Below are 17,327 nucleotides of genomic sequence, written 5' to 3' on the forward strand. Positions count from 1 at the left end.
CAATATATTCCGTAGCTCAAGCTGGCCTCAAATTAGAGGCAATCCTCTTGCTACAACCTCTTAGGACTGGAATGGTATGAGCCACCACTTCTGAATCTTCAGTCCGCCCTAGTATGGTATTAAACTCAGGGCCTTGTGAACACCAGGCAAACACAATTGACTCACCTGTCTCCAGCCCACTCTGAGGGTTTTTCTTTTAAGTGTCAACAGTTTTAAAAATACTCCCCACTGCAAAACTAGTGCAATTTAACTTGCCTATGTTGAGTAGACTGTAAGTTAGAACTCTTGCATTATTAAGCGTACTCTGGTATCACCAGGAAGCACTGTCCACTCCTCCACTGCAAGCAGACCACTGCTTTCCTCTGCCCTGACCCCATAGACCATCCCATTCCTGGCCAGAACAAGACTGGCCCAAATCCAGTGACTGTTTATACATCTCTCTGAGATAACCATGGAGTTTGGATAGAGGAGTCACATGAAACCCACTCTGCTCTGGATGGGAAACTTACTGGGGGTCACATCGGACGTGCTGCTGTATCTGTGAGACACTGCCCATGAGGACATTAACCACGGCCACCTCCCCAAAGGCCTTCATCACCGAGGGTGTCTAAGTTCCCTGAGAGTACACAGCACTTCCATCCCTTATCCCTAAGCTTAGTCACTCAGGGATACAGAGGAGCAGAAAGACCAGGGTGCAGGGATTAAAAAATTCTCTCTTCTTGCCAACTAGTTAAAAGGTCTTAACCATTAAAGATATCTCTGTCCAGTGTTAACATTCTGAATTACACCATTTATGTGCCGTGGTATAGGAAAGTGAGCATCATCAGATGCCCAGAGGGCCTGCCTAGGTGTTCTCCCAAGTAGCCGTGCACTGGTGGTACCTACAGAAGCCACCAGAGAGGGGTATCAGATCCCCTGGAACTGGAGATACATCCCGGTGTGAACTGTCATGTGGATGCTGGAATCAAACTCAGTTTTCTACAAGAGCATCAACTGCTCTTAACCGCTGATCCATCCATCTCTCCAGCTCCAGGACCTAGGTTTTCTGAGGCAGAGGGCTCCTGCTCATTTGTATTAAATTCTCAAGGTTGAGGCAGCTGGTCTAGAGACACTTTGGGAACCGCTGCCAGCCTCACAGCGGCTGTCAGGACATCACTGAAAGTCTACTGCAGTATCTCAGCAGCCCCACATGGGCTGTGACTGGCCTTACTCAACTTTCAAGAGCCCTCCACACTGGCCTATGCGTCAAGCAGCTTTACAGCCCCGGGGCAGAATCAAGAGTCTGATTGGACGGAAGAGAGGAGTCCTTGCTGGGTATAGTGACTGTCCTAGCAGAACCATCATCCAACCCGTGACCACGAGGAGTAAAGAACAAACATACAAACATGATGGCATGCCACAGGAATGACAAACCACAGGGTGGCTTCCTCATAGCCAGAAAGTCAGACTAAAATGAGCACCGAGAGCAACTGTACAGTGGACACTGTCAAACATGGACCACACATGGGGATCCTCAGTCCTCTCACTGTCCTTCCAAGCCGTCTCTGAGAAAGGTTTGAGCACCCAGTGAGGTAAACAAAGAGCCTTCCCAGGACAGTTAGTAAGTCAGCAATTACTTCTAAAGGCATACTGAGTCGTTTGGTAGACTTATCTTTTAATAAAATATTTAAAAATTTTTTTGACAATTCTTTAGTTTCAGGAACTCAAACATCTGCCTGCCTCATCAGGCTCCCAAGACAACCCTGAAGTCCAATCTGAGGAGCCAATGGATTTGTTGGGCTTACTGATGTTAGAGCATGAAATAGCCCGGGTGACAGCGCCATCGGTGTCAGTCACACCAGCAAGGATGACAGCTCCGGACACGGGCATAGATGAAGCTCCTGTCCATTAGTCTTCTACTTTCTCTAACACTACAGCACATTTCCCAGCCCTTGATGTTGTATGCAACTATGGCAGAATTATAAATAGCTGGGATCAGGTGAGGGCCCAGTCCTCATCCCCACCCCTTCTGCGAAGAAACATCCACAATCAATAGGACTGACCCTCTGGATCTCTTGGTAGTCTCTGCTGCTCTCATGAAGTTGGTAGCCAAGCTCAAGAGGGTGTTTGTACAAGTCGCATATATTTTAATTATTCACCATTCATGACCCTCTGACTCCTCCCACTCCTGCCAATTCCCTTCTCTCCAACAGATGCCCCACAGCTTAACTTTTTTCTTTTACCAGTATTTTACCTGCAGGCATGTCTGTGCATCGTGTGTGCAGTGCCTTAGGCCAGAAGAGGGTGTCAGATCCCCTTAGGCTAGAATTACAGACAACTGTGATCGGCCGTGTGGGTGCTGTGGGTGCTGGGAAGTGAACTCTCATCCTCTGCGAGAGCAGCCAGTGCTCTTTCCCTATCATCCATCTGTCCTAGTCAGGGTTACTGTTGTCATGATGGACACCATGACCAAAGCAAATGGGGAGAAAAGGGTTTATTTGGTTTATATTTTCACACCATAGTGCATCACTGAAGGAAGTCAGGAACAGGGCAGGAACCTGGATGCAGGGGCAGATGCAGAGGCCATCAAGGGGTGTTGCTCATTGGCTTGTGCAGTCTCCCCTCATATAGACCCAGAACCACCAGCCCAGAGTTAGCACCACCCAGCTGGGCTGGAGGCTTCCCCCTCCATCACTAAGAAAATGCCTTACAGATGCAGGTCTATCTTTCGGAGGCATTTTCATATTTCCTTTTTTAGGATGACTCTTGCTTGTGACAAGTTGACATGAAACTATCTGTCCAATCTTTTCATTTTTAAACAGTTTACTTATGGTTTACTGGAGTATGGTTAACTTAGTAATGTCGAAAACTTAAGACAATGCCTTCCTGTACCCAGCAATCTCCCCATATCCAACTAATTGCTAATCGCCAGAAGCTCAAGGAGAGGTGTGGGGCCTCAAGAAGTCAATTTAATGATCAAAGTAACAGAAGTAACTGGGCTTCAATTACTTTCCAATGTGTCCTATACACTGTCAGGAAACTTCTGAGGTCCTCATTGGGCAGTAAAAGCCACAAACAGCTCAGACAGCTTCACCAGCATGATTTTCAGTGTTTGCCTTCATGATTGATGTGTGTGCCTTCCATGTGCATGACTGGTGGCCCAGATGCTAGGACATCAGCTCCCTGGAGCTAAAGACAGTTGTGAGCCAGCCAGTTAATGTTGGGAATTGAACGTGGGTCCTCTGCATGTTCCTCTAATGGAAAAACCTCCATTAGATTTGTTCACATATTCACATATAACTCCTGTAACTCTATCTGTGGCATTTTAATCCTTGGTTGTGGGGACAGTGTGCTGGGAATCAAGCCTAGGGCTTTGCATTATAGAAACCTGTACTTAACACACCTACCACTAAGAGTTAATCCCAGCGCTATGGACACAGGCAGTTGAACTACATGGCTTCAAGGCCACTACATATTAAGGTCTTGTCCCACACAAAAACAGTTTAATAAGCCAGGGAGATGACTCAGCAGTTTGAATATTACAAACTGACCCACTTGTGGACAAAAGATCAGCTCCCAGTTGTCCTGACTTTTACACCAACACTGGGACAAAAACATATCCCAATGCTGTTTTGTTTTGGTTTTCAAGACAGAATTGTAGGCCAGGCTGGCCTTGAACTCTGGAGATCCACCTGCCTCTGGAGTGCTGAGATTAAAGGCATTTACCAAGGCCCAGCTTTTTAAGTTTTAATGGATAAAAGTATTAACACTGGGCCTTAATTGACAAGATACTAGTTTTGTTGTTTGGTTGTGGTTGAAACAGGATCTCATCATGTAGCTCTCGCCGTTCTGGATGTACATCAGGCTGGCCTAGATCGCACAAAGATCTGTCTGCCTCTGCCTACCTGCTGGGTCTCGTTAATATGGTTGAAAACTTGAGACAGCAACATAATGACCAGCACCTCAGCTATGAGCATTCTGCTTTTGAGATAGGGTCCCACTTCAGAGCTGGCTGGTCTCAACATGTATACCAGGGTGCCTCTGCCTCCAGAGTGAACAGCTTAGGTGCTATTTTTAAGGCTCCAACTTCTATGTTGGGGATGACCTTCAACTGCTGGCCTTCCTCTCTCTACCTCACATTCTGGGACTATGGACATTATAGGTCTGTAGAGCCTATGCTGGATCCTAACAGTAATCCCAACCTATGGGAGGCAAATCCTCGGCCAGTAATACTAAGAGGCAGAGCTGAGCATGGTAGCTCATGCCTTTAATCCTTGAGGCAAAGGCTGGCAAGTTCCAGGCCACCTGAAAAAAAGAGGCAGGCCAGTAAAGTCAAGCCCAGTCTGGAGGAAACTGAGAGGGGGCACGAAAGATGAAGTTGGGGGCTCGGGTAGGGGACACAAGGTACATAGGTCACTGTTGGTGATCCTGCAACTGGAAATCTCTTCTTGGCTTTGCAATCTACTGAGAACTGTGGGAAGCCACCGCATTCGCCATTACAAGATGGCGCCCAGCCCGAAGAGAGGGTGGCCAGTTTTGAGATAAACAACCTAAGTGCGCATGCACATATGCCTGTTTTGCTGACTATCGCTGACTCCGAGTATGCTAATTAGGGTAATCCGGTGGTGACACAGTCCTCCTAAGCATATATAAGGAGGGCTGGTTTCTGGGCTCGGGGTCTTTCTCCACTGCAATCAAACCCGAAATAAACGCCTGTAGAAGGATCCTGCTGTGGCGCGTCTTCCTTGCCGGCGAGATAGGCGATCGCTACAAGAACTTTCAAGAAAAATTCACAATATTTTTGAGGCTTGTATTCTTTTATAATCACATCCTGTCTTACTAAGAACTCCCACTTAGTAACCCAAACATCCTCACAACTGTTTAAAATTGCAATACTCCCCTAAACTGGAGGAAAGAGAATGTCCCTTAGCTTCTTAGATAACCCTTGTCACTTTCTAAAATATAAATGGATCAGTCTCTGGGGATCAGGATCCTGGTCCCATGATTAAGATGAGCTGCTGCTCACCTCAGCTTCTAGACTAACGGCAACAACATTGTTTGGTAATTGCTATTTTTTTTTTAAGAATTGCAGGATGAAAAGATGGCTCAGTGGTTAAGAGCACTGACTACTCTTCTTTCCAGAGGTCCTGAGTTCAAATCCCAGCAACCACATGATGGCTCACAACCATCTTTAATGAAACTGGATGCCCCCTTCTGGTGTCTGAAGATAGCTACAGTATACTCATATATACTAAATAAATCTTAAAAAAAAAACTGAAGTATTTTTTATAAGTATTGTTTTTATGTATTGATATTTGGTCTGTATGTACAAGCAATTATGTGTCTGGTATTCAGAGGCCAAAAAATTAGTCAGATTCCTTGGAACTTTAGTCAAATGCAGTTATGAGCCACCATGTGATCACTAGGAACAGAATCCAAGTCCTCTGGAAAAACATCTGGGAGACCCCAGACCACTAAACCATTTTTGTCAGCTCCTGTTTTGCTTGTGACCTTCTGTTACACCGACTAGCCCCAAATCCACCGTCATGCATGTAGAGACTGCAGAACCATGAGCAGTTACTGGCTGTGACTAAGGTAAGCTGAGGTAAGCAGCTCCCATGGCAAGAACAGAAAGAACAAGGGAACAAAGTCCTGTACAGACGCTTTGCTCAACCACATATCCACCAAGGACAGTGAATGAAGCACAGTGAAGTCAAACACCAAATGCCTGCAAACCACCAGCCTCTATACAGTACCTGTCAGCTTTTAGGTCTGAACAGGAGGTGTTCCCCATAAAGGAGCCAAGGGCCAAGCATGGCATATGGGGCTGCCTCTTGTTCCTTTATCCAGCAATAATTAAGGCCATAACTTAAGGCTTGGGAATGGATCAGCTACCTTTCTACAAAACATTCATCCCATCTGCAGCTTCTTCATGATTTGTATTAGGAGCTTCCTCACTCAAGGCCTTGACCTTGTGGACTTATTTTAATCTAACCTGATGGAGACTTACTAATCCTAACTTGAACTTGGGCGAAGCAAAACCAGGAGACAACCTTTAGGCCAGCCTGCACTACAGTGAGACTCAGTTCCAAAGACAGACACAGGACATAAAACGTGGACAGTTGCATCAGAGGAAAGGGAGGGTAGAGGACGGTGAGAGCCAGCCCCCACACTGTTTCACAGCACCACGGACACAGGGCAGCACTCACCCTGCTCAGACAGTTAAGTCATTTGTTTGCTGCAAACACACCAGATCCAACACCTACATGACTTTGACATCATGTAATTACAGCCATCAACATGGCTTGCTGTGGGTGCATTTCTCATCTTTCAGGCTTCTCTTGAAAATTTCAGCTCACTCAGGAAGCTGCTTCTGAGATTTTGAAAAAAGATACTACAACCAAATATTATGAATGACATTTTATTTAGTCATTTTCTTTACAACTGAAACTCTGGGAATTCAAAATTAACATCCTTGCCTGTGAGCTTCTTGTACACACCAGAAAAAGTTTCGACCTGCAAAAGAAGATAGAATTCATCACTAACTTTTAAATATGCACTGAAAGCTAGTACATACACCCTGTGTGGTTTTCCTCTTCAACTCTAATGCCTGACCTAGATGCAAGCATAATTCCAATACTGTGAGGTAGGACTTGTACAGCCTGCTCCTTCACAGTACTCCAAACAAGCTACTTGGGGACCTAAGGATCAACAGGTATCAAGATGGCTACACCCTTCCACTGTATCATTCACTACTCACCCAAGGTGCCATACTATCTGTCTAAAACTGGAGAACACAGACCCAGCTTGCTTCCTTATCTCCTAGTTAAGTTAAAGGGTCCAGAGTGTTTCAGTTTCTAAAGCATCTCCAACACAGAACTGACAGAATCAGACGGGACAGAGGAATGGAGAACATGCATGGACCCTAACACCTGCTGTTCCCAGTGGCCTGAACCTCCCTATGAATGTTATGCCCTTACCTTGTGCTCCACGTTGTTCTGCTGTGCTTTGTCTAAATGAACTTTTATGAGCCGGCTGCCATCCAGTTTCACACGGATCCTCTTACCCACAATTTCACTTGGGAACACCAAGTCCTCAAGGATGGCGTCGTGCACTGCTGTCAGGGTGCGGCTGGAAAAAAAAATGACCAAAGTTAGTTACCTGGCAGAAGGCACCCTTGGAATAAAAAGAAAAATAAGTCCGGATTCCTGAAATCAAATTAACATTGGAGCCAAGTGTGATGGCTCACACCTGTGACACACATGTGTGCAAGTGAGGATTCCCTACAACTTCAAAGCCAACGAGGAGCCAGCCAACACATTTGGCTCCCTGAGCGACAAGCAAGCCATGACCGATATGCTTTAAGCAGCCCCTAGCCCCTATATCTCCATATAGAACCATCTAGAATCTCAGGATGGGATCAGCTCATGCTTTCATATCTTTCTAATCTGCAGTAAGATCTTTTAAAATCTGGGCACAGTAGGAATATTTTTTCCTTAACCAGGGCATGTAATTCACCTAAGCAAAACCTTTCAAGCTCCTTCCCTGGCCTTCAACCTCATGTATCATGATCAAACGTCTCCAAAGACAGTGTTTTACCACAGCTTTATGATCCTGGCCCAGACATTAGGTACAAGTACCAATTCACTTGCTTCTCAGAGCACCCCCAAGGCCAGACAAAGCTTCAAAATGACTCCCCAATTTACAATCCCAGGTGGAAATAACCCAGCCAAATATTTACCAAGAGTGTGTGCCAGTTGTCATATCCAGTCATTGCAAGGCATCCCAGAACTGTGGCTGTTTATCATGACATACCATTAGCCTGAGGAAAACACTAAACTCAGAACTCAACTAGTGTCTCCAGAATGCATGACGGTTCCACACCACTGAAAAGCCAACGACCTTCCCTAGTTAGGAACTACCTGTAATTCCAAACTTTGGGGACACTAGTGTTACAGCTTCCAGTCTGAACAGCACATGCTAAATAGCAAATGTTCTGCTTCACCCTCTTTCTGTATGTTCACAAAACCATCTGGCTTCTCACTACTACCCACTTTAAGGCACATTCCCACCACACTAGCAAGGTGTACCAACATGGACAACTTGCTCCCTTAAAACAGAAGCTACGGGAACCCAAGTAATTCTAAGAGTTAACTCAAAAGTTTAGCATAACAAAGCTGGACCCTGGAGACTTTAGTATAGGACCACCACACCCTGTCAAGGCTCTGGGGTCAAGAGCAGAAATCACTAAGTCACTGGGAACACTGCAGCCATAGCAGGCAATCTCAGCCTGCTATACATGTGCTACCTCATATGCAATTATGACCAGGTTCCAAGATCTAAGCATCATGACAAAAATCCTACCATTCCAACAACTCACCATGGATTCCCCTCTGTGACCATTACCCCTCTTCCTTCTTGCAGAATTTACAGAATGTATCCACACTCCCAATTACCAGCTATTTTTCAATGGCTTTCAAAACAAGACTAAGGTAAATTCGTACCATTATTAACACAGGGCAAGGTGGTGTGCACCTGTAATCCCAGTACTTGGACAACAGGACAGGAGTTTACGGGCAATTTTGGCTACACAGCAAGTTCAAAGCTCACTTGGGTTACAAGACCCTGTCTCAAAAGCACCACCTCACAGTACAAGAATTGTATTTCTCAACAGTAGATTGCCATTAGCAGTATAAGGGAAAACCACACTTTTGGTCACGAGGGTCTGTAGGGATCTATGGTACTGTCTGATAGGATTACAGACATTAACAGGAGGCCCAAGCCTAATGACTGATGTATGAAGACACCTTCAGCACCTTCAAACAACAGCGATATACCCTGTCATCCTAGCACCAGAAAACCCACCCATGCCCTGCCCTTAACAAAACCACCCCAGCACTTCAGCTACACCAAACTTTTATCCCTGGTTAGGAACCTAAAAGTTGGCCAGGTGATGCCTTGAATCCTGGAGTTTGGAGGCAGATCTCAGAGTTCAAGGCCAGCCTGGTCTACAGAGCAAATTCTAGGACACAGGGGGCTATATACAAAGAGAAACCCTAAAATAAGAATAATAATAGAACTAGATAACTTCACCTTAGACCACAGAATAAAGCAAGGCTCACCTGTATGACATCCCTGACCTACAGACACCACACACCATTTATATGTATATGAATACGTTGAAATTTCCTATCTAGGATGAATCTCAACACACATGTAATGAGAGGACTTCACATCATGAGCCACACTCATTGCCTTACACAAACCAACAGCCAGTGAGTCGTGTAGAACATGGCTGACGCAACTAGAACACTCACCTTCTGGGGCGCTTCTGCTTATTTTTCGTACGGCTTTTCCGGGTTGGCTTGGGCAGAATCCTCCTCTTTAAAGTGAATTAACAAAAACACAAAGACAGTGAGTGCGCTGATGTAAATTCAAGAGATCTCCGTCCACTTTAAGTGTAAGATTACCTGTGGACACATTCCCAACTCAGCACACTGAAATGCCTCAGCAGCTCTCCTCTTTTCAGTCTACCATCCCGCAGACTGCACCAAGAGCAATCCCGAACCCAAGCTGTCACTTACCAGCCCCTCCAGACTGACTCCCACAGCCAACAGCCTCGGGCTCTCACCAAGCTTTACACTAACAGGGCTGTTGGCATCCTCACCAACAGAATGCCCCTGGGAACTGACAATAGAGAGCTATGCAGATACCTGAGCAATGAAGACCACATGCTTCCCACTGAACTTTTTCTCCAATTCACGAACTAGCCGGACTTGGATTTTCTGGAAAGATTTCAGCTGAGGAACCGGCACAAAAATTATGATAGCCTTTCGACCACCACCAACTTCAATTTCCTAGGAGGAAAAATGTCACGTAAGTCCTCAACCTCCATCTTCCTTCCCCACTCAAATACCACTAGAATCAAGGCCCTTGTAAGCACCTGCCTCTGCTAGGATTAATGTCACACTCTGCCACAACTAACAAGCAACTCCCCCCTTAAATATCTTCCTATGGTTTGGACATAGTCTAGGGATTCACAGGTTAAAACCTGACCCTCATTTTGAGGTGCTCAGTGTGTTCTAGGGTGGAATCCTCAGGATTTATTTCCCACCTGAAGGTTCACTAAAAGGCCAGCAGAGATGCAGAGATTTATCTATTCCCATCACCTAGCCCTGGAGAACGGCATTCAAAGCCACCCTCAACTACAAAGCAAGCTGGGAGGCCAGCCTACCTTAGAAGAGATTCCCTCTGGTGATTTGGGTCAGATCATGACTCTGGCCATGTGCTTGCTATCTCAGAATCTCCCAACATTACTGAACCATCTCCAAAGGCTAACTTTAAATTCATCACGGCCCCGAGTATTTTTGTTGCAAGGCTCTTCAAATTCAAAACTGTCCAACATTATGAAATTGGACCACCCCCCCCCAAAAAAAAAACAACAAAACCACTAGTCCTGCGTCTAGAGGTGGGCAAGAGCACAAAAATCTGGGTTCAGTTTCCAGTATTCAAAACCATTTTTGAGTTCCAGGAGCACATATACACAGACAGAAGCAAAATAAACATTAAAGCAAAACCAAAACGCCTGTCAATCCCTAAACTCAGAAAACACTCACTAATCCTCAAACGGCTGTCCAGTTTGGGGTCGTATTGGGTCTAGACACTTCCAAAAAGTTCATTATCTAAAATCAGTGAGAGACAAAAAAAATCCAGCAATCAAGCGCAGAAATTAACTCGCGCTTAGAAAAATGCCCTGATGTGGGAAGTTAGTTCCCATGTCTGCTGCCTTTTACGTCCCTTGCCCGGGAATGAAGGGCCGGCCTCGAGGCTGTACCTACACTGTCACCCACACTCCTGGGTAGTGAGCGCACCCCGGGGTCCCCGCTCACCTTGGCCGCAGTGATGTTGAGTTCCCGCAACTGCGCCTTGAGGTCAGAGTTCATCTCCAGCTCGAGCAGCGCCTGCGAAAACAGAGAACGTGGGCGCCACGCCGGGGTCAGGGGAGCCGGAGGTCAAGAGATCAGGAGAACCTGGGAGACAAACTCACCTGAGAGATGCCAGACTCGAACTCGTCCGGCTTCTCGCCATTGGGCTTCACAATCTTGGCGCTCGAGCTGAACATGGCTTCGTCCTGAGGGAAGGAAGGTGCCACCGGTCACCTGGGCCGCGGGCCGCCAGACCGGGGCCATCTGCGGGCGCAGGGTGGATAATCGGCTGCATCCCAACCCGGGATGCAGGGTCTGCCGTCCCGGAGGCCCCCCAAGAGTCTTTTCCCCCAAACTCTGCGAAAAAAAACACAGCCACATTGCGGGCCATGAACCTACCTTACGGAGTGCCGGCTTGGAAAGAGGGACAACTCTCGCGAGAACAGCTCATATCCGGGTGGCGGAAGAAAAGGGGTGGGGACAGCGGAAGTAGGTGGGTGGAAACCGGAAGCTCTTCTGAAAAGTAGTAGAACGCCCAGAGTGCACTGGGAAATAATTCCGTACTGGGAAATAATTCCGGGAAATAAGTGTGCCGGTTTCGCTTGTTCCCTGTAGTAGTCAGCATTTGGTTCCATTTGTGAAAATTTCTCAGCTTCCGTAGTTTGTAGACCTGGGTAGTGTGGTGGCGAATGGACGGACCTAGGTGAGAGAACCGATCAGAAAGAGAGCAGCTTCGCTCACCACGAAGGGAGGGAAGTTTAAAATGTTTAATTAGTCCTGCGCTAACTCTACTTTTCCTTCTAACACAATGAGAAGGAATCAAGACTAGCCTAGCGTGGTGGTGCACGCCTGTAATCCTAGCACTCCAGAGGCAGATGCAGGCGGATCTCTTAAGTTTGAGCCTAGCCTGATCTACAAAGAGAGATCCAGGACAGAGGGCTACATACCGAAACCGTGTCTCGACAAAAAGAGGGGCAGGAATCATACTGTGTTCAGTTCTTCCTATAGGGAATCAAATCAGTTAGGTGTTGTTGAATAATAGTCATGAATTCCCGTTTTTACATATATTGCTTGGTACAACAGAGATTCTAAAACATGCCCATGTCTTCAAATGTATGAAGCTGCTCTGTTAAACATTTGCAGAGAATACTAAGTATGGTGGCTCATGTCGGCTCTCAGGATTCAGAGGCAGGGATGGGGGTGGTGAAGGCCCGCTTGGGCTACAAAGCGAGTGCCAGCTACAATAGATACCCTGTCTCAGAAAACAAAACAAAAACTCATTCACAGAAAGTACCAATAACGGAAGCTGATGATCTGGTTAGCCCTAGAAGGCCAGGTTTCTGCCGGCCAGGGCTACCCTCAAAACAGGCACAGCTATGCCCTAAACGGTGGGGAGAGCAAGGAAGCCAGGTCAGTGAGAATGCACTTCAGTGAGAAACCCTAAAACAGAATGAACCTTTAATCTCAACACTTGGGAGGCAGAGGCAGACAGATCTCTCTGGGTTTGAGGCCATTCCTGGTCTACAGGACAGCCAGGGCTACACAGAGAAACCTTGTCTGGAAAAACCAAAAGGAGGGAAAAAAAGAAAAATGCTGGGAGAGTACTTTTATTAAAAGATTTTTTTATTTATTATAGATAAGCACACTGTAGCTGTCTCCAGATACACCAGAAGAGAGCATCAGATCTTATAACAGATGATTGTGAGCTAGCATGTGGTTGCTGGGATTTGAAGAGCAGTCAGTGCTCTTAACCACTGAGCCATCTCTCCAGCCCAGGGAGAGCACTTTCTATAATGTGGAACAATTTGCTTTAGTCAGAGCATTTAAAAAAAAAATTAAAGAAAGGTCAGGAACAATAAGAAAGATCTGAGGATGGAAAATTGCTATGAAGTGGATCAAAACAACAAATTCATCAAAGCAATATTTACTGAAGAAATGCCCACCACTGCTGACTGTCACCCCAAATTGGTGTCCCAGTGAGTCTCTCTGCTTTAGACAGACAATAGGATCACAACTGATTCACATGTAATAAAATATGCCCGTTTTAGCTTCAGAGCCAGTTATTAAAACTGAGGGAAGCCTTCCCATCATGGACAATGCAGTTTGACAAGGACATTATATGAGTAAGTGATGAAATATACAAGTTATCATGACGAGCATAACAGAAAAAGTGAGAGAGTGGAAGGAGGAGAGGCTTCAAGGAGTTAGGAAAGCCCTTGAAAGGGGAAGTAGCACCCTGGGACGTGAAGGAGCTGTTAAGACCCAGTCACTTGGCACCAGGTACAGTTCACTCTTACACCACATTCTCCAGCTATAGAAAGATTATTTAGCCTTTTGGGTTTTACTTATCTCTCAAGGTTAGTGGGGAAATTGTTACTCAACTATGAGCCAGATACTTTGTTTTGTTTGTCTTCTTTTTTTTTTTTTTTTTTCCCAAGTCAGGGTTTCTTTGTGTAGCCCTGGTTGTTATTCTGTAGACCAGGCTGGCCTTGAACTCAGAGATCAGCCTAATTTTGACTCCAGAGTGCCAGGATTAAAGGCGTGTGCTGCCACCACCTGACTGCAATGTTTCTCATTTTTAAAGCTACAGGCTGCGGATAGCAGCATTCACCATTAGTCAATCCCAGAATTCAGGAAGTAGAGACAGATCCCTGTGATTTTGAAGCCAGCCTGTTGTAAATAGTGATATTCAGGACATTCAAAGCTCTTTGAGAAATTTAAAAGTCAGACTGAAGCTTGTTCAATGAGGAAAGATGGATGTATATGTATATAATTTAAAGTAATTTTTAACTTTAAATTTATTTTCATTATAATCTTCCAATTCCTTCTAGACTCTATTCCCTTCCTTACTCACCCAACTTTAAGTTCTTTCTCAAAAAAAAAAAACCAATATAACAACAAAGCCCCCCCCCAAAAAACAGGAAAACAACCCCCACACACACACACCAAAAATACACCAGACTGTAAGGAAATGAAAGCACACACACAAACTGAAGAGTCCCTAGTCAACTACCCCTAGAGTGATTGAGACACCCCGTGTCACTTCACTGGGGGAAAACTAAATTTCCCTCCCCAGAGTTATCAATGGCAGGAATAAATTTCTATTTGAATCTATAGTCTTGTCTGACCAATCCTTGTGACCTGTTTCCAGGCCCTTACTATATATGCCTCTCTACCTGGCTTTTTGTTTCTGCTCTTATGTAGAAACTCTGGTGGAAATTGTAACAGAGACTTCTGGGAGAAACTATTGTTCTCTAACGATGGTATTATTGGTTGAAAGGTTTATACATAGGTGGTGGATAGACAAATAATTGGATGTTCATTATCAAGTTAAGGAAATTCTTTCTCGTTGCTGTATTTCCAGGAAGTTTTTGACATTCATAAGTGCAGGATTGTATCACACACTTTGAAGGTCAATTAGTATTATTGTGTAGGATCTCTTTGTAGATTGCTAATATGGTAGATGGCATTGATTGATTTACAAGCATTGAGCCAGTAATTCAACTCTAGAAAGACATAATTCAGTCATGAAGTAACATTGTTTTCATATTGGTTTATTATATTCATGCTTGCAAAGGATATTGGTCTGTAATTCATATTTTTTCTCTCCCTCTATTTCATATTTTGAGATTTATTTCCACTTTGACCTGGAACCACGCTGGCCTTGAAGTTATGGTAATTCCGACTGGAATTACAGGTAAATATCACCACATCCTGCTGGTTGGCTATTTGGCACTCTCTCTCTTTCTCTGTTCCCCACCTCACCCTCCACCCCCGTTTTGGCTTCAATATCAGGTTAATTCCAGCATCATAAAACAAGCTGTACAATGTTCCTTGCCTTCTGTTTCCTGAAAAACACTGGAGAATGGGCATTAATTCTAATCCAAGCACTTGGCTGAATTGTCCTTGAAACCAGTTGGACCTAAAGATTTGTTTCTAAAGTGTTTTTTTTTTTTTTAAGTTACAGGTTCTATTTTGTTTTCTTTCTTTCTTTTTGTTTGTTTGTTTGTTTGCTCAAGACAGAATCTCACTATAGGCTAAGGTGGCCAAGAAATTATTATGGATCTGAGAGTGACCCGGAACCCCTGGTTCTCCTGTCTTCACTTCAAAGGTGTTGGGGCTACAGATGTGTGTTTTTTAAATAAGCATTTTAATCTTTTTTAAAAAATGATCATTTGACTATTCAAATCTGTTTCAGGGCTAGTGATTAAGAACACTAGCTGCTCTTTCAGAGGACTTGGGTTCAATACCAAGCCTCATTTGGCTCATAAACCCTCTAAAAACCCTCTGTTATTCCAGTTCTAAAGGATCTAATGGCCTTTTCTAGTCTTGTTGGGCACCAGACACTCACACAGTGTATAGACATGCATGCAAGCAAGATATGCATGCACATAAAATATTATAAAAACATTCCAATTATCTACTTCATATTGGCTAAGAAGTGGTAGCTATGGTTCTTTATTGTTGAGAAAATTGATCCATTATGTAAGTTATTGAATTTATGTGTGTGGAGTTGTTGATAACATACCCTTCTTATCCTAACATGGATAAAATTTGGAGATACAGCTTTAAAAGTGTTTTAAATGTATTGTGAGGTTTTGCCTGTGTGAGTGTGTGTGTGTGTGTGTGTGTGTGTGTGTGTGTGTATGGGTACCATGCGCATGCCTGGTGCCCATGGTGGACAGAAGAGGACATTGGATCCTCTATAACTGGTGTTATAGATCATTGTGAGCCAGCATATGGATGCTGGAAACTGAACCTGGTTCTCTGCAAGAGCAGCAAGTGATCTTAATCACTAAGCTATCTCTCCAGATACATCATGACGATATCTCACAGGGAGGCAAGCCACTACTTCTGCTCCCTATTTCTACCCTCTCTGGAAGCCACAGACATGAGGTTCAAGATCACAGGACTATGGAGAACTGGGTCAAACACATGGATGTCAGATGGCAATTCAAGTAAACCACATCAGCAGTGGGAGTCAAGCTAGTCTGGAGCTTTGGGGACAGATAAAAACCTTCTGCCTTTTTGTCCTTTAACACACACAATACGTGACTGGGTTTTTTTTGGGGGGGGTTGGTTTGTTTGTTTTGGTTGTTTGTTTGTTTTTGTGACAGAGCTTCTTTGTATAGACCTGGCTGTCCTGGACCTCATTGTGCAGACAAGCTGGCCTTGAACTCACAGAGATATGCCTACCTCTGCTTCCTGAGTGTTGGTATAAAAGCTGCCACTACTACCTGGCTGCTAATGTATTTTTAATGTGCCTGTGTGCTCGTATTGTCCCAGTCTGTGCCTCACATGTGTGGTGTATGTAAGTTCAGACCCATTTTGCCTCTGCATTTGTACTAAAATGGAGCCAAGTGTTGTTTGTAAAACAGAGTTACCCTGGCAAGCAAGGTACAGCCTGAAAGGCTGTTGTTCATGTCTAATTCCAGCACTTGAGAGGAAGAGACAGAAAGATTAGGAGTTCAAGTTCATCTTCAGCTACTTACCCTACTTGCCGAATGTAAACCATATTGTGACACATGAAACCCTGACTCCAGTTTTAAAAAGTTGTTCCTTACTGTGTGAAATACTATTAAAAGGTCCCCTGAAGAGCAAGTGAAATGATTCAGTAGATAAAACTGCTTGTCCCCAAGCAGAGAACCAGAGTTCAATCTCTCAGACTCACGGGGGAGAAGAGAATGACTTTCACAAGTAGTTGTCCCTTCGCATACACACATACACACATGCACACATATGCACTCACACACATGAGCAAATACACACACACACACACACACACACACGTTAAAATGCCCTTGTGCTAGCAATGTGTCCTCTCAAGGTCTAAGAAGCAAAAAGTGTGGGGAACTTCAAAGTCATCCCTTTCCCTCCAGAGCTATGTCATAATGAGCTTTAGGGAGGTGATGAACCTGTGCACAGAAGATGGATTTATGTATCTATCTTTGATCAAAAGTTAATGGACTGAGTTTTACTGAAGGTCCCTCCTCTCCTTCCTCTTGGGTCTGGCAGGGCTTTCATCATGATCTTACCAGCTTTGGATGAAGATGAAAACCACGGGATAGCAGGTACTTAGTGAACTGGAGGTCACTGGCCTATACTTCGAAGCAGCAAGGTCACTTGCTCTGAAAAATGTCATGAACAAGCTCATGATCATCGGACACCAGAGCCCATCAGGTGGAGGGAGAGCAATCACTCTCTAGTTTTTTAATCAGAAACTGAGAATCTGCTGATCACTTATGTATTCTGCCAAGGAGCACATTCTCAGTGTGAATCTTCGTGAATGAAGCATGCAGAGGAATGTGGCACCCAGGCATCAGATGGCGACATGAAAGGCATTGCGCACAGTCTCTTTGTTAATATCTGGTCACTGCCAGCATCATTAACTCATCTTTCACAGGAGAAAGAACTCATAAGAAA

At 44.7% G+C, this 17,327-nt stretch overlaps 1 protein-coding gene across 1 annotated transcript; it reads right to left on the bottom strand.

The window, feature by feature from the left end:
- Nucleotides 1-6,386: 6,386 nt before the first annotated feature.
- On the bottom strand, nucleotides 6,387-11,342 carry RPS7 (ribosomal protein S7). The gene is made up of 7 exons (XM_080936704.1): nucleotides 11,304-11,342; nucleotides 11,027-11,110; nucleotides 10,869-10,940; nucleotides 9,693-9,836; nucleotides 9,297-9,361; nucleotides 6,960-7,110; nucleotides 6,387-6,495 (listed from the first exon to the last, which is right to left on the bottom strand). The coding sequence occupies exons 2-7, from the start codon at nucleotides 11,099-11,101 to the stop codon at nucleotides 6,418-6,420; spliced, it is 585 nt and encodes a 194-aa protein (XP_080792830.1). The 5' UTR covers nucleotides 11,102-11,110; nucleotides 11,304-11,342; the 3' UTR covers nucleotides 6,387-6,417.
- Nucleotides 11,343-17,327: the final 5,985 nt, after the last annotated feature.

The sequence above is a fragment of the Micromys minutus genome (assembly GCF_963924665.1).
Source record: "Micromys minutus genome assembly, chromosome: 1".
Classification (NCBI taxonomy): Eukaryota; Metazoa; Chordata; class Mammalia; order Rodentia; family Muridae; genus Micromys; species Micromys minutus.